Genomic DNA, 27,455 nt, shown 5'->3' on the forward strand with positions numbered 1-27,455 from the left:
TATTTCAAACCATGCAGCGTTTCGAACTATGCACTGACTTGAGTATCATCCTGCTTTAATAGCATAAACTTAAATTATGGCTCCAACCCACTGCAAGATGGCGAGGTGCAACTGTTACCAATTTGAGCCACATAGGTTTTCTAATCCTTTTTTTGTTACTTTGGAGGGATATTTTGTTTTAAGACTTGGGATAAATCTTCATTCCCTTTTCTGTACCATTTCTGAAAAATGTTTTAGTTTTGTAACATGATGTCTAAAGCTGAATTTCAAGTTCTGAATGGTCTAACTGTCTTTAGACTTTAACATGCAGCATGGAAACGGACCCTTTGGCCCATCGAGTCTGCGGCGGCTCACTATAGCATTTTAAATTAAAATGCCACAGTGAGACTATAGGTACACTGAGAAGGAAGGCCGTTCAATGTGGGAAAGCAACAATCCTCTTCATGTACGTTTTCCATGACTGATATTTAAGTGGGCATTGCTAAGGAGAATGCTAGCCTGTGGCTTGTGCATTTAAAGATTTCTAGCATTTTTGAGTTAAACTGTATTATCTGTGATGTCCGTATATAACCCGTCATACAGCTGTGTGTTTCTGTTTCTATTCTGATGCTTGGACTTGTACAACATGACCTCTTAAGCTTAATTCAGTAAACCATAGCATTTTGATTTAAATTATTGAGCAAAATATACCTAATTTGAACAATTCCTCATCATACTTAAAGAGGCGATGATTCATTTAGCAGTTTGGTCCAAAACCATTGTATATAATATTTTCTAATTACCACAGCTCCATGTGTTAATAATTATGGAACCCCGATGTAAGGATATTCTTTTCCAATCATTTGTCTAACTGAAATATCACAGTTGATGTATTAAAATTAAATAATTTCAATGTTTTTATTAAATTTCTCTCTCTGAGTGCTGAAGTTAAGGGCCTGGCCCACTTGGGCGTAATTTGCGTGTAATTTACGCTACATCATTTACGCCTCACGATGCGCGCGTCGTGCAGCGCAAGTGATGCGCGCATGTTGTGCATTACGCGCGCATGGTGCACATTACACGCGCATGGTGCACATTACGCGCGCATGGTGCGTGGTGACATAGGCAGTGACGTGCGGTCGCGCGCAGTGCCCCAGGATTTTGGGATGTACAAAATATTTGCGCGCCATCTGCGTGACACGCAAATGATGTCCAACTGGGACAGGCCCTTTACTATTGATTTCAATGACCACTCAACAGATTCCCGAGAAGTAAAAAGTAGTGAACAAAATAATCAGTTTATTCAAGTGTTCTTAAACACATTTCTAAATAAACATAGACGGAGAAATAATGTATTTGGGAGTGAGAGAATATCTTGTACCATTGGATCTTTCTTCTTTCTGTGAGGTCTCTTATTTTGGTTCATGAAGTGAACTATTTTCCTTGTTTGCTCATTTCACAACTTCAAAACCCTTTAGCGTATAAAGCAGCAAACGAGCTTGTCGTGTGCTGAGAAAATGCAAGTCATGGAAATATTCAGTAATTTCCACACCTAATTTAGTCAAATGGAATAGTCCTGAAGACATTTTGTTTCCCTTGTACAGGACGTAATGATTTTGAAAGGGATACTCCTCCTTTGAGGAAATGACATGAATAGAGTTAATCTAATTTTCCTCAAAATCCATGAAATAAACATCATGTGGGTAAATTCAAGTGGGCAATGCTTCATTATTTCCATGCAGTTGATAACATTGACTCATTCCTAGTTGTTTTATAATAAATGGTTGCACAAGATGTAACTAGGAAATGGTTAACAAGGTTAATTCCCGGGATGGTGGGATGAGAGAATGAAACAGCTGGGCTTGTATACTCTGGAGTTTAGAAGGATGAAATGAGATCTCATTGAAACATGTAAGATTGTTAAGGGCTTGGACACGCTAGAGGCAGGAAACATGTTTCCGATGTTGGGGTGGTCCAGAACCAGGGGCCACAGTTTAAGAATAAGGAGTAAGCCATTTAGAACGGAGACGAGGAAACACTTTATCTCACAGAGTGGTGAGTCTGTGGAATTCTCTGCCTCAGGGGGCGGTGGAGGCAGGTTCTCTGGATGCTTTCAAGAGAGAGCTAGATAGGGCTCTTAAAAATAGCGGAGTCAGGGGATATGGGGAGAAGGCAGGAACGGGGTACTGATTGGGGATGATCAGCCATGATCACATTGAATGGCGGTGCTGGCTCGAAGGGCCAAATGGCCTACTCCTGCACCTATTGTCTATTGTCATAAGATAACTTTTATTTTATAATAATGCAAAAATTATGCAAACTTTTTGTTGCATTCTATCAATATTCCTTTGAGTTGTTTACAGAAGGTTCCACCTGGACTGTTTTGATGAATGTTGCCCTAGAACTACTTAAAATGCGATTTGCTTTGACTAATGTCAACCCTGACATGAATGAAAGGTGCAAATATTGCAAGGCCTTACAGAGTATGCCACTGTCACTTATCCGAAATATGATTTCTAACAAGTTCCCAAAGGTGAGAGGGGTCATTAACAAAACGGAAAGGCAATACAGCCATTTGTAGGGAGGCTACTATGTAATGAAGCTGAGTTTTTGCATGATTAATAACTAAACAACTTTTTACATTGACCTTTATTATTAAATCTTCGACGATCCTAATTTCCTTTGCCTGTTCTGATCTCAATTCTGTTTCTCCTGCCCCTGTCCCACTTATGAAACCTGAACGGAAACCTCTGGAGACTTTGCGCCCCACCCAAGGTTTCCATGCAGTTCCTGGAGGTTCCCAGAGGTTTTTGTCAGTCTCCCAACCTGCTTCCACTACCTGCAACCTCCTGTAACCGTCGGGAACCGCACGGAAACCTTGGGTGGGGCGCAAAGTCTCCAGAGGTTTCCTAAGTGGGGCAGGGGCATAATAGCCAGCTATCATAATTAAAATCTGAAAATGCAAAGAAATGCAAATCTTGAAAAATTGAAATCCTGAAGGGCTTGTTCTGATATTTGTTCATCTTGGGTTGATATTTCTTGGCTCTCTGTTCAGCCTGACAGAAGAGCAGAAGAGCGGAAGATCTGAACCAACTATCTCCCTATGTCAGTGTGTAGGAAGGAACTGCAGATGCTGGTTTACACCAAAGATAGACATAAAATGCTGGAGTAACATTAGTCAGAACAATCACATTTTAAGTAGCTCTTGTTAGGCAACATCAATCAAAACATTCCAAGTGGAACCTTCTCAACATAAATCCAAGGAATATTGATGGAAAGCAGCCATTTACTAGAAATGATATCGGGAGAGAGGCACAAAATGCTGGAGTAACTCAGCGGAACAGGCAGCATCTCTGGATAGAAGGAATGGGTGACGTTTCAGATGGAGACCTTTCTCCAGAGATGCTGCCTGTTCCGCTGAGTTACTCCAGCATTTTGTGCCTCTCTCCCGATATCATTTCTAGTAAATGGCTGCTTTCCATCAATATTCCTTGGATTTGTGTTGAGAAGGTTCCACTTGGAATGTTTTGATTGATGTTGCCTAACAAGAGCTACTTAAAATGTGATTGTTCTGACTAATGTTCTTCAGAAGCAGTTTCTCTTTAAGGAACAGTTGTTAATTGAAGGAATTTCTTGCACTATTTTCCACAAGGAAGTGCAATTGTATTCAGTTACGAGACAGAAATCAAATCTGATGGGATTGGTTATATACTGGATCTTTTGAATGACTGTGGCAGCTGGTTGAATGGCGATTGCCTTCGCAATAGTTTCAGCATAACATCACCTGCAACAGCTGCAGGACAGCTGGTCAAGGTCCCTAAATTTAATGGCCAATCCTCTATCTCCCTTCCTCACTAGCGTTGGTAAATACATTATTTTCCGGTGAGCTGCCGAGCTAAGTAGACAGTTAATGTTGGCCTCCATCTTCTGAGTTGATCAGGGTGGCAATCGCTGTGACTTGCTTGACACAGTTTTGAAAAAAAGTCAGAGAAAATGTCAGTCAAAACTCGTCCTTTAAATCACAGCTGCAAGGTTTGGTCACAGTCAATAATCTGCTCGTATATCCGCATATGGACAATGCTCCTTGGGTGAGATGTCAGAAGGCTGGCAGCAGCATCCTTGAAATGATCACTAACATGAGCAGGAGCAGAAGAGCGAACTTAAAAACAATCCTGTGTTTAATTTCACAATTGAACCACATTGTACACTTGGTTACCCAATGTGGCAAGACTGAGTTTTAAAGCAACCACTTTACGTTTCAGCTTGCCAACTGCTTGAAAAAGATACTCTCCGTGCATTATGAGCCCCAAATTGTTACGTTCAGCATTTCAACAGTGCAACATGAGAAAATATCTCAGCAGGATTTGTATTGGGATTTCATGTGAAGTTTAAGCAGCATTGAGAGATAAAGAGATTAAAGGTAGTGTCAGCATTTTACATAAATTGAACAATCATAGCATAATCTCTCAGATTTTTATACGTCACTAATTGATCACTATTTTTGCCAGTTAATCACAATCTTTTAAAAATCTATTCTTGATCATTTGTATAATGGGTTTCCAAGTTTTTAATTTTGGCAGAAGATAGACACAAAAAGCTGTAGTAACTCAGCGGGACAGGCAGCATCTGGAGAGAAGGAATGGGTGACGTTTTGGGCAATTTTGGCAGTTTAAGACCTACCGCCTTCATGTTTGCAGACTCACCCGAGTCAGAATGTTTTGGGTTCAACTCTGACACCAGAGATCTTTCCATTAAAATCTAAACCAGTACTACTGTGCTACACAGAGAGGGCAGCACAATAGGAGGTTCAGACTTTAGGACGATACACTTAATTGGAGCCTTTTTGCATTCTCAGGTGGGCATAAACATAGAAACATAGAAAATAGGTGCAGGAGTAGGCCATTCGGCCCTTCGAGCCTGCACTGCCATTTGATATGATCATGGCTGATCATCCAACTCAGTATCCCATCCCTGCCTTCTCTCCATACCCCCTGATCCCTTTAGCCACAAGGGCCACATCTAACTCCCTCTTAAATATAGCCAATGAACTGGCCTCAACTACCTTCTGTGGCAGAGAATTCCACAGATTCACCATTCTCTGTGTAAAAAATGATTTCCTCATCTCAGTCCTAAAAGTCTTCCCTCTTATCCTTAAACTGTGACCCCTAGTTCTGGACTTCCCCAACATCGGGAATAATCTTCCTGCATCTAGCCTGTCTAACCCCTTAAGAATTTTGTAAGTTTCTATAAGATCCCTCCTCAGTCTTCTGAATTCCAACGTGTACAAGCCGAGTCTATCCAGTCTTTCCTCATATGAAAGTCCTGCCATCCCAGGAATCAGTCTGGTGAACCTTCTCTATACTCCCTCTATGGCAAGAATGTCTTTCCTCAGATTAGGAGACCAAAACTGTACGCAATACTCCAGGTACTGTACGCAATACTCCAGATCCTGTAACACCACTCAAAGAGGCCGGGATTCATATATTGTACTACACAATATTGATTCCTTATTTCTAAAGAGATATGCTGCCAAAAGACCTTGTTGTTCATACGATCGTGCTGTGAGCAAATCATCTACTGAACTTTCTGCATTGTAACAATGTCTGCAGTTTAAAATAACTTGATTACCTAAAAATAGACTATCTGAGGTTCAAAAAGGACCATGGAAGATATTATATTAATGGGATTTTTTCTTTATTTAAAAAACCCCCCATAATAGTCATTTTTGTGTATTGGCCTTAATCCTGTGTTTAATTTTACAATTGAACCACATTGTACCTAACACCCAATTTTTTATTATCTTTATTTTGTTCATGAAGCCTCAAGAGGCTGTCCCACTGCAGTGACCTAATTGGCGAGTTAGACAATAGGTGCAGGAGTCAAGTCAAGTTTATTCGTCACATACACATACGAGATGTGCAGTGAAATGAAAAGTGGCAATGCTCGCGGACTTTGTGCAAAAAACAAACAAACAAACAACCAAACAAATTACAAACAGAATGGAACAGAATCACATATTATTTTACATATTACATATTGTGGGAGGAAGGAAAAAGGAAAAAAAAACCCAGCAATTTAAAAAAAACAGTAGAATGGTTCAGTAAAGTTAGTCCCTGGTGAGTTAGGAGTTTACAGTCCTAACGGCCTCTGGGAAGAAATTCCTTCTCAACCTCTCCGTTCTCACAGCATGGCAACTGAGGCGTTTGCCTCACCGTAGCAGCTGGAACAGTCCGTTGCAGGGGTGGAAGGAGCCTCCCATGATCTTATTGGCTCTGGAGGTCAGGTCCATTGTTTTCATTTCCTTCTCTACAGTTCGACGCCAGGTGGTTTTGAGTCTCCCTCTTTTCCTTTTCCCTTCCGGTGTCCAATGCAGGGCTATTCTTGGGATGGTTCTCTTCTCAGTATATGGCCAATCCAGTTCCAGTGCCTTCTCATGATGCCTAGTCTTATGTTTGGCATTTAGAAATTCCACCTTCCTGTCAGTGGCTTCCTTTTGGCTTTCACCATTGACATTCATCCTAGCATCTGTCGATGGCCCTGGAAGTCCATCATGCCCAGTAGTGTTGATTCCTTCAGTTGCTGTTTCTGTAACATATTTGTTTTACGAGACAGGGTTGTTAGCCCTGTGGTCAACCTCCAACCTGGAAGACCAGTGGATCGTTCTTCGTCTCGCCTCTACCCTTTGACCTGTCCAGCATGGGAGACCCTAACAGGAGACGAATAGGCATAGCTCTAGGGGTCACTGAGACACACAAGCTCCCCGACCACGACAAGGTTGCAATCCAACGGGGAGACAAGATACTTAACTGGGAAACATTTTTAATGGAATAATGAATAAAACTGCTGGTAAAAAATGTAAATTAAAGAGTTGGTCTTTTCATTTTTTGCCTTTCACCTCTGGGATTTGAGTTCAAACTCAGATCTAATCCAATTTGGATGCTCCCTTCTCTTTACTGACTGCATGTGACATGAAATTGGTTCGAACAATTTTAACCAAGGTCTTGAGGTTGATGAGCCCACTGCATGAATGCTGAATCAAATTTATCCAAAATAAATCACCTATTTCCAATAGTGTTTGACATGAGATATTTAAAGATATGTTCAGAACAGACATGAGTAATGCCCCTGTCCCACTTAGGAAACCTGAACGGAAACCTCTGGAGACTTTGTGCCCCACCCAAGGTTTCCGTGCGGTTCCCGGAGGTTTTTGTCAGTCTCCCTACCTGCTTCCACTACCTGCAACCTCTGGAAACCACCTGCCACCTCTGGGAATCGCACGGAAACCTTGGGTGGGGCGGAAAGTCTCCAGAGGTTTCTGTTCAGATTTCCTAAGTGGGACAGGGGCATTACTCATGTCTGTTCTGAATATATCTTTAAATATCTCACAAAGTCTTACATGTGCTTATTGAGCTGGCAATGTTTGGTGGTGAAATTGGAAAATAAGTTATGGTCATGCATTCAGACATCTCTCACTTAGAAGAAAACAATATTCAAGTTAGTAAGAGGCAAAGAATACATTTACAACAACAAAAAACCCCAATACCCTGGCCTCAGCAATGAGGGTGCGTACATTTACATTAACAAAGAAGAACCTGTGCTTGTAATGATGGATAGCTTAAAAATATATTTCAATTTAAAATGTGCTGCAAACCAGCAGATTTAAAAAAAAGATTTGAGGAAGAGTTGTGTAAAATAATAGAATTACTTTCTGAATCTGGCAAACCTTTGTCATGGTCACCAGGAAGCATTTTGTTTGAAAGGACCACCCATGTGGTCGTCATACCTTCCCCCCCCCCCCCCCCCCCCCTCCCTCCCCCCCCCTACAGAGCAGGGCACTGCCACAGTTTAACAAAAACAATTGAGACTGGCAGCCTTTGAAAACAGTCTAAGGGTTTGCAGCTGTCATCCATTGTTGGGATTGGTGAAAAATGCTTTCCCTTTTCTCAGGAAAGATGCAAAATAATCATGGTATTCACATGGTGGTTTACTCCCTACGAATAATCTGATTGGGACTCAGGAGTGTTCTGAATGTGCCAGCACTTTTCATTAATTTGTTTTAGGTCAGCACTATTTATGCTGGATTAAAGGAACTGCAGATGCTTGTTTACACCGAAGATAGACACAAAATGCTGGAGAAACTCAGTGGGATGGGCAGCATCTCTGAAGAAAAGGAATGGGTGACGTTCCTGGTCAAGACCCTTCTTCAGACTGAGCGTCAGGGGAGAGGGAGTTACTCCAGCATTTTGTTTCTATCTTATGCGGACCATTTGTTTTCCATTTTATTTGTTCACTCCCAAAGTCTTACATGAATCAAGTAAACCTTTAACATACACATCCTCTAACAAATTAATGCAAAAAATGCTTTTCCTTTACTGATTTTCATTGTTCAAATTTCCCCTTTATTTTCTTTGCTGTCATTCCCAGTGCTTCCCAATTCATTAATTTGAAATGTGTACATTAGTCTGGTGTTTAGAGAAGACCAGGCCCTGCAAAAAGTGAGATAAACGGATCAATTTGTCACAGATGTCAGGTGAATGTTTTATTTTGGACAGAGTTCCCCTTCACATACCGAACACTTTTTGCCACACCAGCAGACAAAGGTGTTTTGTGCAGGAATTGTCTCCATGAGGAATGTGATCCACACCTGTTGTTTGGGAACCACTAAACTTTCCACACTTGTGTTCATTATTGCTGTGAATTGTTGCAGTCAGTGCGTACACTGTTAATCATGATACATTCCTGAGTGACACCAGGCTGCAACTCTGGTTCTGCTGTCCACGATTACACCTAATAGCCAGTTATAACACACAACACACATACAACACACATATACACACACACATCACACAACAATACACACACACACACACATCACACATGCATGCACACACCCCCCCACACACACACACACACATCACACATGCATGCACACACCCCCACACACACAGTGGAAGCTAAAGTCATCATGAAATACGAGTCACAAGCATGATTGTGAAAAATATCTGCATCCAAATCAGCTGTTTGAAAGAGCGGAGGGGGGGGGAAGGGGGGGTGGGGGGTGGTAAAGAGCCTTCTTCTTTTGCACTGGAGATGTGGCAACCACCTAGAAGATATGAGAAAGAGCAAGAGAGAATTAATTTCTATAATGAATGTAAATATACTAACAGAATGACGGTGTAGTCAAGTAGTATTGTGTAAAAAATCATTCATCGATTCAGGTGTTGACATAGATCTGCTGTGGAGATAAATCCTCGACATAAAAAAGGGATGGAGATTTATTCCCTGAATTGTGATCGTAACATCTGTGTGCTGAACTCTGAAATTTGGTTCCATTCAAGTGAATAGAACTGAGTTTTCAAAGCTGACTTCCAGCATGCATACATTACTATACTGTCCATTGAAGTCATACAACAAAGGACATCGTACAGCACAGTAAGCAGAAGAATGAAGGACAGGGTGGCATGGTACTTGCTCTTAGTGAGTGCAGATTGAAAGCTATCCTTCAATTAAAAGCCCAGCATGTAATTACTGGGTGAATGTTTAATTCCAAACCTAAACCTAAAGAAAAGCAATTTCGCTACTTGAAGATATGAGACTTGTCTTAGCAGGAAAATCAGAGCAATTTGAAAGATATGGATTCCTTCATTGATTCATTACAAGGATAGTATGGTGCAACACAACTTCGGAATTAAACCGATTTACGGACTGGGTGATGGGTGAGGTGAGAAATGAAACAGGTATATCAACACTTTTTTTATTTTTTCGTTTTTGTCTTTTAATTTTTTTTAATTTTTACTTACTCTTTAACTACACTCACTTGGTAGTTTAGGGGTTCTATTCGTATGCATTCACTTTCTCTTTCACTTTCTTTCTTGCTCTTTCTCTCTTTTTCTATTTCATCTTTGTTAATATTAAAATGGAAGCTGTACAATAAATGTATTATGTCATATGTCGCGGTTTATACTTTTGTGCACTGCTTCTACTAAAAATATAAAGAAAAAAAGAAAAAAAAGAAAAGCAATTTCAGTATTGCCTCAATTGATATGTAGATAAAGTAGAAATTGGAGCCAAGTTTGCTGCAACTCCTTTCCCAGCACGATGTATTGCTCAGTAGATAGTTAAGAATATATTAATTGTGTGCAAAGTTCAGCTATCTGATTAAAAAATATTTTTTTCAGTCATGCTAATTCTTCATTTTGTATTTTACACGGCAAATCTTTGCACTGATGGTAAAAGGATGAATGACATAGATTCTTATTCAAAATCATAACTCAAGTTGCAACATTGAACGTCTCGTCACAAATTGGTTAATGGAGATCTCATGTGATCTGACTGTGGTGACGAATCTTGCATGTAGCTCTCAAAGCCCATCTTGTAAAAACTTTAATTTGGTTTATCCTTGTGACCTACAGTATTTATTCTTTCAGTTGCCTTTGAGGTGTCAAGTATCTTTGCAAATACAGTGGCTTGCAAAAGTTTTCATACCCCTTGAACTTTTCCACATTTTGTCACGTTACAACCACAAACGTAAATGTATTTTATTGGGATTTTATGTGATAGACCAACACAAAGTGGTGCATAATTGTGAAGTGGAAGGAAAATGATACATGGTTTTCAAATTTTTTTACAAATAAAAAACTGAAAAGTGTGGCGTGCAAAAGTATTCAGCCCCCCTGAGTCAATACTTTGTCGAACCACCTTTTCGCTGCAATTACAGATGCAAGTCTTTTGGGGTATGCCTCTACCAGCTTTGCACATCTAGAGACTGAAATTTTTGCCCATTCTTCCTTGCAAAATAGCTCAAGCTCAGTCAGATTGGATGGAGAGCGTCTGTGAACAGCAATTTTCAAGTCTTGCCAGAGATTCTCAATTGGATTTAGGTCTGGACTTTGACTGGGCCATTCTAACACATGAATATGCTTTGATCTAAACCATTCCATTGTAGCTCTGGCTGTATGTTTAGAGTCGTTGTCCTGCTGGAAGGTGAACCTCCGCCCCAGTCTCGTCTTTTGCAGACTCTAACAGGTTTTCTTCCAAGATTGCCCTGTATTTGGCTCCATCCATCTTCCCATCAACTCTGACCAGCTTCCCTGTCCCTGCTGAAGAAAAGCATCCCCACAGCATGATGCTGCCACCACCATGTTTCACAGTGGGGATGGTGTGTTCAGGGTGATGTGCAGTGTTAGTTTTCCGCCACACATAGCGTTTTGCATTTAGGCCAAAAACTTCAATTTTGGTCTCATCTGACCAGAGCACCTTCCTCCACATGTTTGCTGTGTCCCCCACATGGCTTGTGGCAAACTGCAAACGGGACTTCTTATGGCTTTTTTTCAACAATGGCTTTCTTCTTGCCACTCTTCCATAAAGGCCCGATTTGTGGAGTGCACGACTAATAGTTGTCCTGTGGACAGATTCTCCCACCTGAGCTGTGGATCTCTGCAGCTCCTCCAGAGTTACCATGGGCCTCTTGGCTGCTTCTCTGATCAATGCTCTCCTTGCCCGGCCTGTCAGTTTAGGTGGACGGCCATGTCTTGGTAGGTTTGCAGTTGTGCCATACTCTTTCCATTTTCGGATGATGGATTGAACAGTGCTCCGTGAGATGTTCAAAGCTTGGGATATTTTTTTATAACCTAACCCTGCTTTAAACTTCTCCACAACTTTATTCCTGACCTGTCTGGTGTGTTCCTTGGGCTTCATGATGCTGTTTGTTCACTAATGTTCTCTAACAAACCTCTGAGGCCTTCACAGAACAGCTGTATTTATACTGAGATTAGATTACACACAAGTGGACTATTTACTAATTAGGTGACTTCTGAAGGCAATTGGTTGCACTGGATTTTATTTAGGGGTATCAGAGTAAAGGGGGCTGAATACTTTTGCACGCCACACTTTTCAATTTTTTATTTGTAAAAAAATTTGAAAACCATGTATAATTTTCCTTCCACTTCACAATTATGCGCCACTTTGTGTTGGTCTATCACATAAAATCCCAATAAAATACATATACGTTTGTGGTTGTAACGTGACAAAATGTGGAAAAGTTCAAGGGGTATGAATACATTTGCAAGCCACTGTACATGGAAGCAAGGTTGAAAGTCATACAGTGCAAATTAAGTGAGCTGAGTGAAAGGAAGTGTGAAGGAAAGGGTTCTGTTAGTGTCACATAGAAATAAAAGAACATTCATCTCTCACCTTTGTTCCATGATTCAATCATCTCGTGGCTCAGCTATATACTAATTTTATGTTAGTTGCACATTTATTAATAAACCTGGCCAGCAACGTTTGATTAATCTTAGATTTTAAATTACTAATTAAACTAATACATTTTTGGGGAGAGTGTTCCACACTTCTATCATCTTTTGTTCAAAGACGTACCTTATATTTTCTCTCTTGACAAACATCCTCTGATCTTAATGGGCCTGTCCCATTTAGGTGACTGCAGGAGACTTTGCACTCACCACATGGTCGCCACATGTTCGCGGGTGGTTGCCAGGGAGTCGCCTTCATGGTCTTGAGGAGTTCCCACCTTTTGGGAACTAGTCACGGCCTCATTATGGTCGCCGAGAATTTTTCAACACGTTGAAAAATTAGCAGTGGCTAGAATGAAGCCGCCATGGAGATTAGCGAGAATTCCCGAGCCGTAGGTGGGTCGCAATGCGGTTCTAGTGGGTTGCCGGGAGGTCGAAGGTTCTCGGAGGCTCTCGTAGGTTGGAGCCGGTGCTGACCGATGAATTTCATTGGCTCATTGGGAGAAATAAAAGGAAAGCAATGGTATTCAGAACCAAGGATAACCGACCGGTCATGTTAAATGTCCGCCGAGCTTCACAGCCGGGTATCTCTGGCTTCTTAAAAGTTGTCTCCACTCCTTCTCCCACCTTTTCCCTCATTCTCCCCCCTCTTTTAAGGGACTTACCGTACACAGTGCTTTAACTGTATTAATTACAGTTCAACAGATCATCATTCCTGTTCATCGTGGTGTGTGTCTGTATCACCTTGGCTTTGCACCATGGGATTTTTTTAGACAGCACTCCCCCGCTTGCCCTGGCTCCCGTCTTTGCGATGTGTTTGTGTGTGTGTGTGTGTGTGTGTGTGTGTGTTCCGCTCCGACAGTCCACTGAAAAATCACCTAAGTGGGACAGGCCCATATGAACTATTTCTTTGTCTTAGACATCTCCCCCTATCAACACAACATAGGTGGATTTTGATTACAATTTATTGAACGTCAACTTGTTTCCTTTCTTCAAATGAGCTGCCCTAACTGCTGAATATTTCTATTATATTTTGTCTGTATTGATGTTTGTCCAACATCCTGACAGAGACTCATCTACATAGAAATCCTTCTGCCATGGTATCACTCATTTACTTAAATCAGTAATTTTATGGTCTGTCTATTTACTCTTTTCTTCCATTCTTTGTGTAAATGATCATATGGTTTTCCTGCATTTTCTACATTAATAAACTGAGCGACTAGTTGAAGGTGCAGAAGAAATCCTTTGATGGACGTGACCAGTCATTTTCTTTTAATTTTAGTACTAGCCCATTGTCTTTATCTCCTGCGATGCAACCGGTCTCCAATCCGGGTCAAGCATATAATTGTGTGTGGGGAGGAACTGCAGTTGCTGGTTTAAACCGAAGATAGACACAAAAAACTGGAGTAACTCAGCGGGACAGACAGCACCTCTGGAGAGAAGGAACGGGTGATGTTGCAGCATCAGAGACCCAGGGTCGATCCCGACTACGGGCACTGTCTGTATGGAGTTTTACGTTCTCCCCGTGACCTGTGTGGGTTTTCTCCGTTTTCTCCCACACTCCAAAGACCTGAAGGTATGTACAGTGCATTCAGAAATTAATCATACCCCTTCACTTTTTCCACATTTTGTTACGTTACAGCCTTATTCTAAAATTGAATACATTCTTTTTTTTTAAATCTTCAATCTATACACAATACCTCATAATAAAAAGGGGAAAATAGGTGTTTAGAAATGTTTGCAAAGTAATTAAAAAGAAATAACTGAAATATCACATTTACATAAGTATTCAGACCCTTTGCCATGACACTCAAAATTGAGCTTAGGTTCATCCAGTTTCCATTGATTATCTTTGAGATGTTTCTACAACTTGATTGGAGTCTACCAGTTGTAAATTAAATTGATTGGACATGATTTGGAAAGGCACACACCTGTCCATATAAGGTCCCGCAGTTGACAGTGCATGGCAGAGCAAAACCAAGCCATGAAGTCAAAGGAATTGTCCGTAGACCACCGAGACTGGATTGTGTCGAGACACAGATCTGAGGAAGGGCCAAACTGAGCAATTGGGGGAGAAGGGCCTTGGTCAGGGAGGTGACCAAGAACCCGATGGTCACTCTGACAGAGCTCCAGAGTTCCTCTGTGGAGATGGGAGAATCTTCCAGATGGACAACTATATCTGCAACACTCCACCAATCAGGCCTTTATGGTAGAGGGGCCAGATGGAAGCCCCTCCTCAGTAAAAGGCACATGACAGCCCGCTTGGAGTTGCCAAAAGGCACCGAAAAATCTGGTCTGATGAAACCAAGATTGAACTCTTTGGCCTGAATGTCAAGTGTCACGTCTGGAGGAAACCAGGCACCGCTCAACACCTGGCCAATACCATACCTACGGTGAAGTATGGTGGTGGCAGCATCATGCTGTGGGGATGGTTTTCAACGGTAGGAACTGGGAGACTAGTCAGGATTGAGGGAAAGATGAATGGAGCAAAGTATAGAGGGATCCTAGATGAAAACCTGCTCCAGAGCATTTAGGACCTCAGACTGGGGCAGAGATTCACCTTCCAACAGGACAATGAAGGGCCTGTTTCTTCACTGCACCTCTAAACTAAACTTAACTAAAAATACATAACATTATACTAGTTCAAGGTCATCGGACTTACCCTCTCCCCACACACAAAGGAAACATTTGTAGAGGCCAATTGACCTACAAACCATCATGGCATAACATCTTGGCATAAGATGTCAAAGCAGTGCAGGCTGTTCATTCCTTTCTGCCACCACTGCCATTTGTGGCTAAAAACATTTGGATTTAAAACACATTTGATCACATTCCGTTATCAAACATAGTCAATTTTCGCTCTGAAGATATTTCCAGCACAGTGGGGTGGGGTGGGGAGGGGGAGGGGGGGAGGGGGGGAGGGGGAGAGGGGGGCAGTGTGGATCGGAGGGTCTGTGTAGAATGAATGGGGGGGCTCTGTAAAGGATGAATGGGAGGAACAGTACAGGATGGATGGGGGGGTTCAGTACAGGATGAATGAGGGGATCAGTAAAAAATGAATGAGGGAATCAGTATCGGATGGATCGGGGGGATCAGTACAGGGAGAATGAGGGGATCAGTATAGGATGAATGAGGGGATCAGTACAGGATGAATGGTGGGATGCAGTGCAGGATGGATGGGAAAGGGGTTGAGTACAGGATGAATTGGGGGACCAGTGTAGGATGGATGGGGGTGCGGGGGGTGGCAGGAGAATAAAATGCGAGGTGGATAGGGAGATCAGTGCAGGATTAATAGATGGGGGGGGGGGGTAGATGGGGAGGGGAGCACAAGGGGTGTCAATGAGGACTGAATCGAGGCGTAAATGGGGATCAGTGGAGAGGAGGGGTCCGAGGATAAGGGGGGAGAGAGGGGAGGTGGGGAGGAAGGAAGGTCAGCGCTCATCGGACAGGGACGGTATCATCGCCCCGCTGCATTGGCCACCTCTGTCCACCGCCAAGTGCCGCGGCCAAAGGGGGAGGAGGGATCACCTCTCCACTGCCTCCCCTCCTCCGCCAGCCAACGGAAGGTGTGGGGCCGAGCGGTGCAGCTGCTTCAGACGGCGGAAAGGGGCCTCCCCCTCCGTCCCTCCTCCCGGCCTCAGCATGAGGGAGGGTTTGTTTTGAAAGCGGTATCGCCATTAGCGGAATGGCAAGCAGCGGCCGATATCAGGGCGTGCGAGATGCTGGAGGAGGAGGAGGAGCCGTTATCGTTGCCGCTGTCACTGCCAAAGATCCTATCGGATCTTCGGCCGCTGCTGTGCGGGGCCCGTCATTCGCTCCGACCCTCCGTCACCCCGCACCCACTATCCTTGCTCTGCACTATGTCGTCACCGCCGACACGAAACGTCACGTTCCTTTTCTCCAGAGATGCTGCCTGACCCGCTGAGTTACTCCAGTTTTTCGTGTCTATCTTCGGTATAAACCAGTATCTGCAGTGCCAAGCCGGGCAAAATGACTCGGCATTTAGGTTGCCCGGCGGCACTTTGGGTGGTCATTGGCACCCGGGCAACCGCTAATTTCGAGCCCTGTTAAATAGTCTTGGAAACTTTGGAATGCTTGTGAAACTCTGACAACTTTCAGAACTTGAAGACCTCAGGGGCTTCGGTGATTCTCAAAGCATTTCCGAGGGCAGGTTTTAGTGCAGGCCATCGTCAACCTGGTTTGGCCGGCCAGATAGGAAGCTCCCATAAAGAGATATGCTCCAGGTGTCAGGAGAACTGACATTGGTGGCTCATTGCTCAAGGAATTCTCCTGGCAAAATAATTCATTAATGTGTAGTAAATGCAACATGATCGTGCACCGTTGGGATGTGCTCAGCTGGAGTAAGGAATGCTTGTATTTATTTTCCTTTCACCCACTGATGCAACAAAGACTTGAAGCTTTTGCTGAGATATAATGGGTTTGCCTCTGTGGCTGTTCACCACTGGGCATCATTCAATGAGAGTACATGATTAAAATATCAATGCATTGGTCAAGACAGGAAATATTCACATTTCCAGGATCAGAGATATTAAGACAACGATTAATGTTCTGAGGTATTAACCACGCCATAATAGTAGCACCCTTGTTTCTGAAGGTTGTGGGTTCAAATCCTTCTCCAGTATTCCGAGCACACAGTTTGGTTTGGCTTGAATTCCAGAGCAGAAGTGAGAGAATGCTATTAGGGATGGGGCTTGCAGGAGAGACGTTTGACTAAGAAATTCTGGCTTGGGTATTTGTCAATGATGCGTTGACCTGGAAGTATCCTGAGTTAATTCTGCTACCACCATCATCTATTGTGACAAGTGATGGCTTCCACTGATTGTCGCCGGAAGCTTGCGTCCTTTTCCGTACGGACGATGACAGCGAGGTCAACATTTGTAACAAGATGGACTCGAAAGAAGAAGAAGAAGAAGAAGAAGGGGTCTGGTGGTGGCACAGTTAACTCACCAGAATAATAATCCAGAGGTCTGGACTAATAATTGGGAGACCTGAATTCAAATCCCATCTTGGAGGCTGTGGAATTTAAATTTAGTCATGTAGATTAGGGGGGAAAAAATAATGAATCAGGTCTGAAGTCTCTACGCCAGATAGGAGAAGGGTCTCAACCTGAAACGTCACCTATTCCTTTTCTCCAGAGATGCTGTCTGATCCGGTGAGTTACTCCAGCTTTTTGTGTCTATCATATAACCATATAACAATTACAGCACGGAAAACAGGCCATCTCGGCCCTTCTAGTCCGTGCCGAACACTTATTTTCCCCTAGTCCCAACTGTGGTAAACCTCAAGAAAGCTGATGAATGAATGAATGAATGAATGAATGAATCTCTTTATTGTCATTGCACATGGTACAACGAAATTTAAAATGATCCCGTCTACTGAACAACCACACGTGTATCTTGAAATCATTCCCAGTGATATTATCAACAAAAATATAATGAGATTATTTTGAAGATAGACACAAAATGCTGAAACTCAGCGGGGCAGGCAGCATCTCTGGAAAGAAGGAATGGGGACTTTTCGGGTCGAGACCTTTCTTCAGACCTGAAACGTCACCCATTCCTTCCCTCCAGAGATGTTGCCTGTCCCGCTGAGTTACTCCAGAATTTTGTGTCTATCTTCGATTTAAACCAACATCGGCAGTTCCTTCCTACACATGATGAGATTACTTCTTCAGTCTAAACTTTTTATAGACATGAGTTAGTTTGCAATAAAGAAAAAAGCAAGAAAAATCAGGTCGCTACTACTTTGAAACATGATGTTTTATCTTAAACTTTCAATGACAGAATTTATCTTTCTCAAGCAGCTTTTTGTTTTCAATAAGCTAATCTCAGTCACATTTTCTTGATTCTCGCAGATGCTTTTGATCAATGTCCATCAGGCAGAGTGGAAGTAATATTACTATAACAAGCCAGTACATATCATAATTAAACTCTGACATCCTTAATTCATGTGACCTTTCCCAAAGGCCAGCATGAACTAGTCTCGCCATCAAAGACTCCGAGCTTCGCCCCAGTGGCCACCGAGGCAAAGGCCAAAATTGACAATGACCTGACCTTGTAAGGAGTCTGTTGGAGGAACTGAAGTGAGAAAAAACAAAACAGGCCATTCCATGGCTAGTCTGATTTCACTGTTCTTGTGGAGATTCACTGCATTCATTGAAGCACTACATAAAGAGTCATGATTTTTATCAGGCATATGCTGCACTGCCACGTCTTAATGAGCCTATCCTACGTTACAAATATTTCCAATGCATTGAATGCAACCTTCCCCGCATTGTGACACTGAATTCTAGGGATTTGATGGGAATGATGACTTAAACATTTTGCTCATTTGTTTAGAGATCCGGTCATTTCATTTCGAAGTAGAAACAAGAAACTGCAGATGCTGGTTTATACAAAAGGACACAAAGTGCTGGAGCAACTCGGCAGATCAGGCATCTCCTCTGGAGAACATGGATAGGTGACATTTCAGGTTGGGTCTGAGGAATCTGAGGTCTGAGGAATCTTCAAACTGAGGAAGGGTCGTGATCCGAAATGTCACCCGTCCATGTTCTCCAGAGATGCTGCCTGACCCACTGAGTTACACCAGGACTAATATTTAAAAAAAAAGATAGATTAATTTTAGTTGTGACCTGGGCATTGCAAGTAAGCTCAGTGTATACTGCCTACCTCTAACAGGCTTTGAGAAGTTGGTGGTGAACTATCTAAAACAAAAAGTGCGCTTTGCCATGCCACCTAACAGTGAAGTGTATGGATTGAGTCTGGAATCACATACAGGCGATACCAGGTAAGAACAGAAGGAAATATGAGCAGGATTAGACTACCTGGCTTCCCAATCCTGAACTGGCAATCAAACCCTCATCTTTCAAAACAATATCTGAAAGATGCAAAGGCATAAAGGATGCAGATGCGATTTACAAAATAATGGCTGGGCTGAGGAGCTGTAGTATTATGGATGAGAAACTGGGGTTGTTATTCTCCTTGGAACAGAGGGATACTTCACTGAGTTTTGATGGAGACATTTAAAAATTGCGGAGCCTATAAATGGAGAGAAATTATTCCCATTGGTGTAGAGGACAAGATCTCCGTCACAGAACGATGGTGGTTACAACAGTAAAAAATAAAAGTGTTTTGAGATTGTTCTTTTTCTAGTGATATGAGTGGTTATCGTCTGTGATGCACTATTCAGGGTTAGTGGAGGGTGATTCAGTCTTGGTTTTCAAAGGGATCTGAAAGGGAGAAATTTGCAAACCTGTGGCAGTTGAGGGGTACAAGTGAGTGCACCAGCTGGATTTCTCTTGTATAGGAAGGAACTGCAGATGCTGGTTTAAACCGAAGGTGGGCACAAAATGCTGAAGTAACTCAGCGGGACAGGCAGTATCACTGGAGAGAAGGATTGGGTGACATTTCAGGTCGAGTCCCTTCTTCAGACTGAGCGTCAGGGGAGAGGGTGTGGGACCCGAAACATCACCCATTCTTTCTCACCAGAGATGCTGCAAGTCCCGCTGAGTTACTCCATCTTGGATTTCTCTTGTGTATTGAGATGCTACAAATACAAGGGGGCAACTAGCTTCCTATGCTGCAACCCACACGTCATTCTGCAAAGATGCGTTATCTGTGTCAGCAAGGCTTGATGAAAGCAAAGGGCTGCATTTTTATCCCTGAAATTAGACTTTATTCAAAATTTAAAAATGAAGACAAATAATTAATAATATTACACATAATATTTATATTGCACATATTGTTATATATTCATTAAGTTATTTATAATAATAAATAATGCAAAACAAAATCCATGCAAAAACTTCATTTTTGTTGGTGTCTAAACTTTCAATAGTGCCATGCTCAGCCGTGTTCACACCAGTTTTTAAACAAATCACCTTTGCCATTTGTGTGACCCCAGGGGTGATATTCCTTGCAGTCGGGGGGGGGGGTGATCCCCACCAGATTCAGCCCCTCAATGTCCTGCGGCAGAGGGACCCTAGACTGTGGTAGCCCCCCAACAAAGCACCAAGCTTCAGTGCATCCCTCAGCATGTACTCCTGCAGTCTGGAATGGGCCACTCAGCAACTTTCCCTGATAGACATCTCACCATGCTGGGTGGCCAGCAAGTTTCGGGCAGACTCCAGAGCATCTTTCATCGAATTGATGGTCTCAATATAACATAGCGACTTTGAAAAAAACAATGCAATAGCATGAGATTGTTATCAAAGCATGAAGGAAAAAACGGTACGCTATTCACAAAGTAAATGCCAAAATAATAATGTGAAATGTCTACCAGTCTAACATTATTATATAGCATGAAATCCCAGAGCAGTCTCCGCTACACCTGGTTGAGCCTGTTTCAATACTGCAGTGTAGCCTATGTGTTGATATACTGTTGCAGCAGGAATTGTTGTTTGCTTGTGTTCATTTCTGCAATTTGATTGACCAAGACGCCCTTTCCTTTCTCTGTCATTGCAGGAGGGAACAGATTGAAGAGTCAGCCATTCCGGCTGAACTGGGCTTGGATTTCCTTGGAGAGGGATTATTACCTTGTGGATGAGGATTCCCGTTTTCTGGAAGTAACTTTAAGGAGAAGGGGATACTTGGGAGAAACATCTTTTGTTGGTAAGAATCCTCCTGGTCCCCATAAGAAATGGAACCTCCAAGCTATTTCTTTATATAACAGGATCACTAGTTTAGTTTAGTTTTGTTTGGAGGTACAAAGTACAAAAAGGACACTTCGTCCCACCCTGTCCACGCTGTCCAGCGATCATCCCATACACTTGGTCTATCCTACACACACATATTTTACACAAGCCAATTAGCCTACAAACCTGCACGTCTTTGGAGTGTGGGAGAAAACTGGAGCACCCGGAGAACACACACACAGTCACAGGGAGAACATGCATATCCACACAGACAGCACCTGAGGTCATGATCGAACGGGGGTCTCTGGTGCTGTAAGGCAGCAACTCTACCACTGTGCCACTTCAGTGTCTCTGGGAACAACACGACACATCACAGCTTGGTTTGGGAACAGCTCCATCCAAGACCGCAAGAACTTGCAGCAAATTGTGGACGCAGCCCAGGCCATCACACAAACCAACCTCCCATCTATTGACTCCTTTTATACCTCACGCTGCCTCGGCAGGGCCAGCAGCATAAACAAGGATGAGTCATATCCTGGCCACTTCCTCTTCTCCCCTCTCCCATCAGGCAAAAAGGTATAGAAGTGTGAAAACGCACACCACCAGATTCAGGGACAGTTTATTCCCAGCTATAATCAGGCAACTGAATCATCCTACCACAACCAGAGAGCAGTGCTGAACTACTTTCTACCTCTCTGACGACCCTCGGACTTTCCTTGATCGGACTTTGCTGGCTTTACCTTGCACTAAATGTTATTCCCTTATCATGTATCTATACACTGTCAATGGCTCGATTGTAATCATGTATTGTCATTCTGCTGACTGGTTAGCACGCAACAAAAAGCTTTTCAATGTACTTTGGACCACGTGACAATAAACTAAACTGAAATACTTACAGATTATTGCGATTACTCAAAAAGTATATGTAAGTATAGTTTCATAATGCAATTCAAAAGAAGTGGCAAACTATTGAATGTAAAATCTATTGAACACTATGTCTTCCACTTTGAGGACCATGTGAGTTATCCTATATCCTTATTGGAAAAACTAATTTGCAAATGGACCAATGGAAAGTAATTAGTTTTATAGGAAGGCCCCACCCAATATATTGTAAAATGTCTGGTGTTACAAAGTGAAAATAGAATTAAAAGATGGCGAGGGGAAAAGCTTTGTGCTATAATGTAGGGCACCCTGTTTAATTCCATCACAAGCATGACATTTGGATATATATTAGCAAAGATATTTTCGGGAGGATTTTCAGGAGGACTATTTGCAAAGAAAGGCCATGCAGTAGTGCTTAATTTAAGAGCCAATTATTTCCACAGCTTCTGATTTAGCCGAACTACAAGCATGCCAATGATCAATGGATTAATGAAAGGAACACTAGAGCTCCACTGAGGTACTTCCCTAAATTATTTTGACAAGGGTCGAAGATTATGTCTAGGAATTATTTTAACACACAATTTTCAAACATTTTGGTTAAACCTGGAACAAAATATCGACCTTCTAATTAATACTATGACACAACTCTGCAAGAGAAAATGGCGGTAATATTTGTTTTCATCACATGGACTTTAATCTTGTTAATTGAATCTTCTACCCAATGGAGACCCATTTGATTTTCATTCCATTCACCAATGCCACTCAGCTTACACCTCAGTGGCATGAATATTAATTCCTCTAACATCAAGTAACCTTTGCATTCTCTCGTTCTCCATTCTTCCTCCACCCTGGTCCTCTTGTTAATTTCACCATTTGTATTTCTTCATTATCACCTCATCCTTAGCCTACAATGGATCATTGATGGCTCCATCTTTCCTGAGTCGTCGATGCAGGCTCTGCTTAGCTCTGCTTAGCTCTGTACCTGTCCCCCCCCCCCCCCCCCTCACCTACAGTCTGATGAAGGGTTCGACCCAAAACGTCAGCTATTAGTTTTCTCCAGAGATGCTGCCTGACCCACTGAGTTACTCCAGCATTTTCTGACTATTACCCTAAACCCATCACTCCACAGCTCAAAAGAAGTACCTACTCAGAAATGGATTTTGGGAGTGGGTAGGACTTATCAACACAGCCATGAATCTGTACATATTCTTATTTGGGCCCCTCGGGTATTTTGTCAGCTTTAGAGCAGTGGTTCCCAACCTTTTTTAGTTCATGACCCCCTTGGGCTCTTTAATTTTTCTGTAGCCCTCCCTGACATTATTACAAAAAAAGTGGCCCCCTTCATTGAACCTGTGGCCCCCTAAATCCCCAATTCACGGTGTACAGACACATGATAAAAGGAATAACGTGAATAATATTTAGTGCAAGATTTGCATTCATCAAGCACGTTTCATGATCCCAAGATGTTCAAGTGGATGGTCAGGAATAAATAGTAGTGCACTGGCTCACCTGCCCATTTACCCTACTATTAAATGTTAAAGTTATTTTTAAAAACTGCAGAGATAAAGTTGCACTAACATTGTAACCACAAAACCAAAGATGAGTTTTCTCCTTTATCTTGTAGGTATTGCCACCAGGGATGGCACCGCCAAGAGAGATAAAGATTTCAGAGGAAAGTCCCAAAAACAGGTCCAGTTCAACCCAGGCCAATCTACTGCAACTTGGAAAATGAAGATACTAGCTGATCATGAATACGAGACTTCAGAAACATTCCAGATTGCATTGTCTGACCCTGTCATGGCTAGCGCTGGAGTTCCCTGAAACAACCACTGTCGAGATAGTTGACCCGAGTGATGGTAAGTAGACTGCGGCCCCAATAGCGACAACTTTGGCCAACCATCATTTTTAATGGTATTCATTGTGTAGCTCAAAGTGTGAATCAATATGGAGATGGATTTTGGGTGTGAGTGGTGCTCATTAATGCAATTATGAATAAAGAGCTTGAGAGTTTCACAAATGTCCATGGTTCTGAACCCTTGGCCCAGGATTAAAGTTGCAGACAAGTCAAGATTCATATTTTTGGTTAGCTACACTCAAAGGTGTCTACTAACAGATGGAATCTATGGAGGTCCAAAGGGCAGACTAGCAGGTATGATGATATGTTCTCTCGGGGTAACCACAGTGTGTAACTGCAGTACATTTTGCAGATGGTATACATAGCAGCCACTTTGCATCTTTTATCCTTGGAAACAAATATTTAGGATGAAGAAAGGGTACAAATTAAACAAGCTGCATTGTTCTGGATAGTGTAAAACATCTTGAGAGTTATTGGTTCTGTATTCGTTCAGTTAAATAGAAAGTACTCCAACACATTCCTTACATGTCAGGTACATCGTGCAAAGGCTTCGCGATGTTAGGACATGAGTGACTTCACCACGGGATATTTGGCCTATAGCCTGCTACTGTAGCCACAGTGGTTATGTGAGTTTAATTATTCTCCCCACATTCGCATCAACTCCTCCCAGGTTCCACCACTATCTGCACACTAGGGACAACTCACTGGAAGAAACATATATGATCACAGAGTGAACATGCAAACTCCACACAGAAGATGTCAGGATTGGGACTGGAGCCTCTGGACTGTGAGACAATAGACAATAGGTGCAGGAACCAGCACCACCATTCAATGTGATCATGGCTGATCATCCCAAATCAGTACCCCGTTCCTCCCTTCTCCCCATATCCCTTGACTCCACTATTTTTAAGAGCCCTATCTAGCTCTCTCTTGAAAGCATCCAGAGAACCTGCCTCCAACGCCCTCTGAGGCAGAGAACTCCACAGACTCACCACTCTCTGTGAGAAAAAGTGTTTCCTAGTCTCCGTTCTAAATGGCTTACTCCTTATTCTTAAACTGTGGCCCCTGGTTCTGGACTCCCCCAACATCGGGAACATGTTTCCTGCCTCTAGTGTGTCTAAGCCCTTAACAATCTTATATGTTTCAATGAGATATCCTCTCATCCTTCTAAACTCCAGAGTGTACAAGCACAGATGCTCCATTCTCTCAGCATATGACAGTACTGCATCCCGGGAATTAACATTGTAAACATACGCTGCACTCCCTCAATAGCAAGAATGTCCTTCCTCAAATTATGGGACCAAAACTGCACACAATACTCCAGGTGTGGTCTCACTAGGGCTCTGTACAACTGCAGAAGGACCTCTTTGCTCCTATAATCGATTCCTCTTGTTATAAAGGCCCACATGCCATTCACTTTCTTCACTGCCTGCTGTACCTGCATGCTTACTTTCATAGACTGATGTACAAGGACCCCCAGATCCCGTTGTACTTCCCCTTTTCCCAACTTGACACCATTTAGATAGTAATCTGCCTTCCTGTTTTTGCTACCAAGGTGGATAACCTCACATTTAGCTGGCAGCTCTGCTAGCTTCATCACTGTGCCAACCTGCAGAGATGGCACAGCTCTCTCAGTTTAGATACCAGTCCCCACAAGTTTGTGAGGAGAACTTCAAATGGCCCTCTGGCCAGAAGCTGCTTTGCTGGATCAGAGATCACCAGCTCTAGTGTTTTACCACAGTCTCACTGTATCCTGTTTGCTACAGTTTCAATGTGAGTGAAAAATTGGTGTCAATGCGTTGAGTAAATTCTCAGCATTAGAATTGGCCACCTCTCTGTCTCTATGTTCGAGTCGGGGCTAAGGGGAGTTTGATCCAGTTCAGCACTAATGTCCAAAGGCACTTTTGTTTTTCTTTCCAATAGAGTCCAAAGTTTACATTCCAGAGTCAGAGTACAGGATTGAGGAAGATACTGGTGAAGTGTTCGTACCTGTGAAGAGGTCTGGTGATGCTAGCCAGGAACTCATGGCCATCTGCTACACACAGCAAGGTGAGCTCACAAAGTTGTGCCTTCCTGTAAAAAACAAAAAAGCAGCCAAATGCTTTACACAATGATTGTGCTGAGAAGTTCTACATGAATGCAGCTCTTGCTCTGCATGGATGGGAACTCGGGTTTTGTCTGGAGAATAATAGAAACAAGGAACTGTAGATTATGGTTTACAAAAGTAGTCAGACTGTTGGAGTAACTCCGTGGGTCAGTCAGCATTGTCGGAGAACATAGATAAGCCGCGTTTCAGATCGGAACCCTTCTTCAGACCAGGCAATCTTTTGGGTCGGGATCCTTCTTTAGACTGAATAAGAGTCCAAACCCAAAACGTCACGTATCCATGTTTTCTTGAGATGCACCCTGACCCGCTGATCTGCTCCAGCGCTCCAGTGATACAGTTTTGGTCTCCTAATTCGAGGAAGGACATCCTTTGGATTGAGGCAGTGCAGCGTTGGTTCACGAGATTGATCCCTGGGATGGCGGGACTGTCATACTGAGGAAAGATTGAAAAGACTAGGCTTGCATTCACTGGAGTTTAGAAGGATGAGGGGGATCTTATAGAAACATATAAATTATAAAAGGACTGGACAAGCTAGATGCAGGAAAAATGTTCCCAATGTTGGGCGAGTCCAGAACCAGGGGCCATAGTCTTAGAATAAAGGGGAGGTCATTTAAGACTGAGGGGAGAAAAAAACGTTTTCACCCAGAGAGTTGTGAATTTATGGAATTCCCTGCCACAGAGGACAGTGGAGGCCAAATCACTGGATGGATTTAAGAGAGAGTTAGATAGAGCTCTAGGGGCTAGTGGAGTCAAGGGATATGGGGAGAAGGCAGGCACGGGTTATCAGGCCCGTACGAAGCTTTTCAAAAAGGGGGGTGGCATGACAGGATACCAAAAAACGTAATGTGAAATAGTGTGCACGCTGCGCACATCACGAGCGCGAAGCGTGAAGTACCTCGATGCCAGGGTCCAGGGCCCGATTAAGGGCCCTGGAAGCTCAGGGGTTTTAGATGCTTTCTGATGCATTATGAGCCTTATTTTGGAGCATTTTTGCACCAAATTTATGACCAATATTTCAGAAATTAACAAGAATCTGAGAGGTAGCTTTTTCACACAAAGGGTGCTGGGTGTATATAACTGAGCTGCCAGAAGAGGTAGTTAAGGCTGGGACTATCCTACTGTTTAGGAGACATTTGGACACGTACATGGATAGGACATATTTAGATGGATATGGGCCAAACGTGTGTGAGTAGGACTAGTTTAGATGGGACATGTCGGTCGGTGTGGGCAAGTTGGCTGAAGGGCCTGTTTCCACACTGCATCATTCTATGACTAAAAAGTGAAGAAGAAAAATGAATGTAGATAAGTAGAGCAGATTTGAAAGAGGAGTGAAATGTAAAGGCAGTGAGAGGTTTATGGGTGGAAAGGAACATAGGAAAGGAGGGGGGAGAGTGGGCTTGGGCAGATGGGTGAAGGGAAAATAGTCACAAAGTGCTGGAGTAACTCAGTGGGTCAGGCAGCATCTGCGGAGAATATGAATAGGGGATGTTTCACAGAGTGCTGGAGTAACTCAGCGGGTCAGGCAGCATCTCTGGAGAACATGGATAGGTGACATGTCACAGAGTGCTGGAGTAACTCAGTGAGTCAGGCAGCATCTCTGGAGAAAAGGTATAGATTATATTTCGGGTCAAGACCGTTCTTCAGTAATATTCATGATGTGACATGCATAGCCATTCCTGAATGTTACCCAAACCATCGTGAGCTACTTTGTTACGGTGCTTGCCCTCTCCT

General features: G+C 42.9%; 1 protein-coding gene across 1 annotated transcript in view; it reads left to right on the top strand.

The window, feature by feature from the left end:
* Positions 1-27,455, top strand: part of frem3 (FRAS1 related extracellular matrix 3) — a 144,373-nt gene that overhangs the window by 36,010 nt on the left and 80,908 nt on the right. Inside the window, 4 exon segments of the mRNA XM_033018180.1 lie at positions 20,711-20,857; positions 23,387-23,565; positions 23,567-23,618; positions 25,541-25,666. Of these exon segments, the coding sequence (XP_032874071.1) occupies positions 20,711-20,857; positions 23,387-23,565; positions 23,567-23,618; positions 25,541-25,666 (504 nt within the window).

This window comes from Amblyraja radiata, chromosome 1 (assembly GCF_010909765.2).
Source record: "Amblyraja radiata isolate CabotCenter1 chromosome 1, sAmbRad1.1.pri, whole genome shotgun sequence".
Lineage (NCBI taxonomy): Eukaryota > Metazoa > Chordata > Chondrichthyes > Rajiformes > Rajidae > Amblyraja > Amblyraja radiata.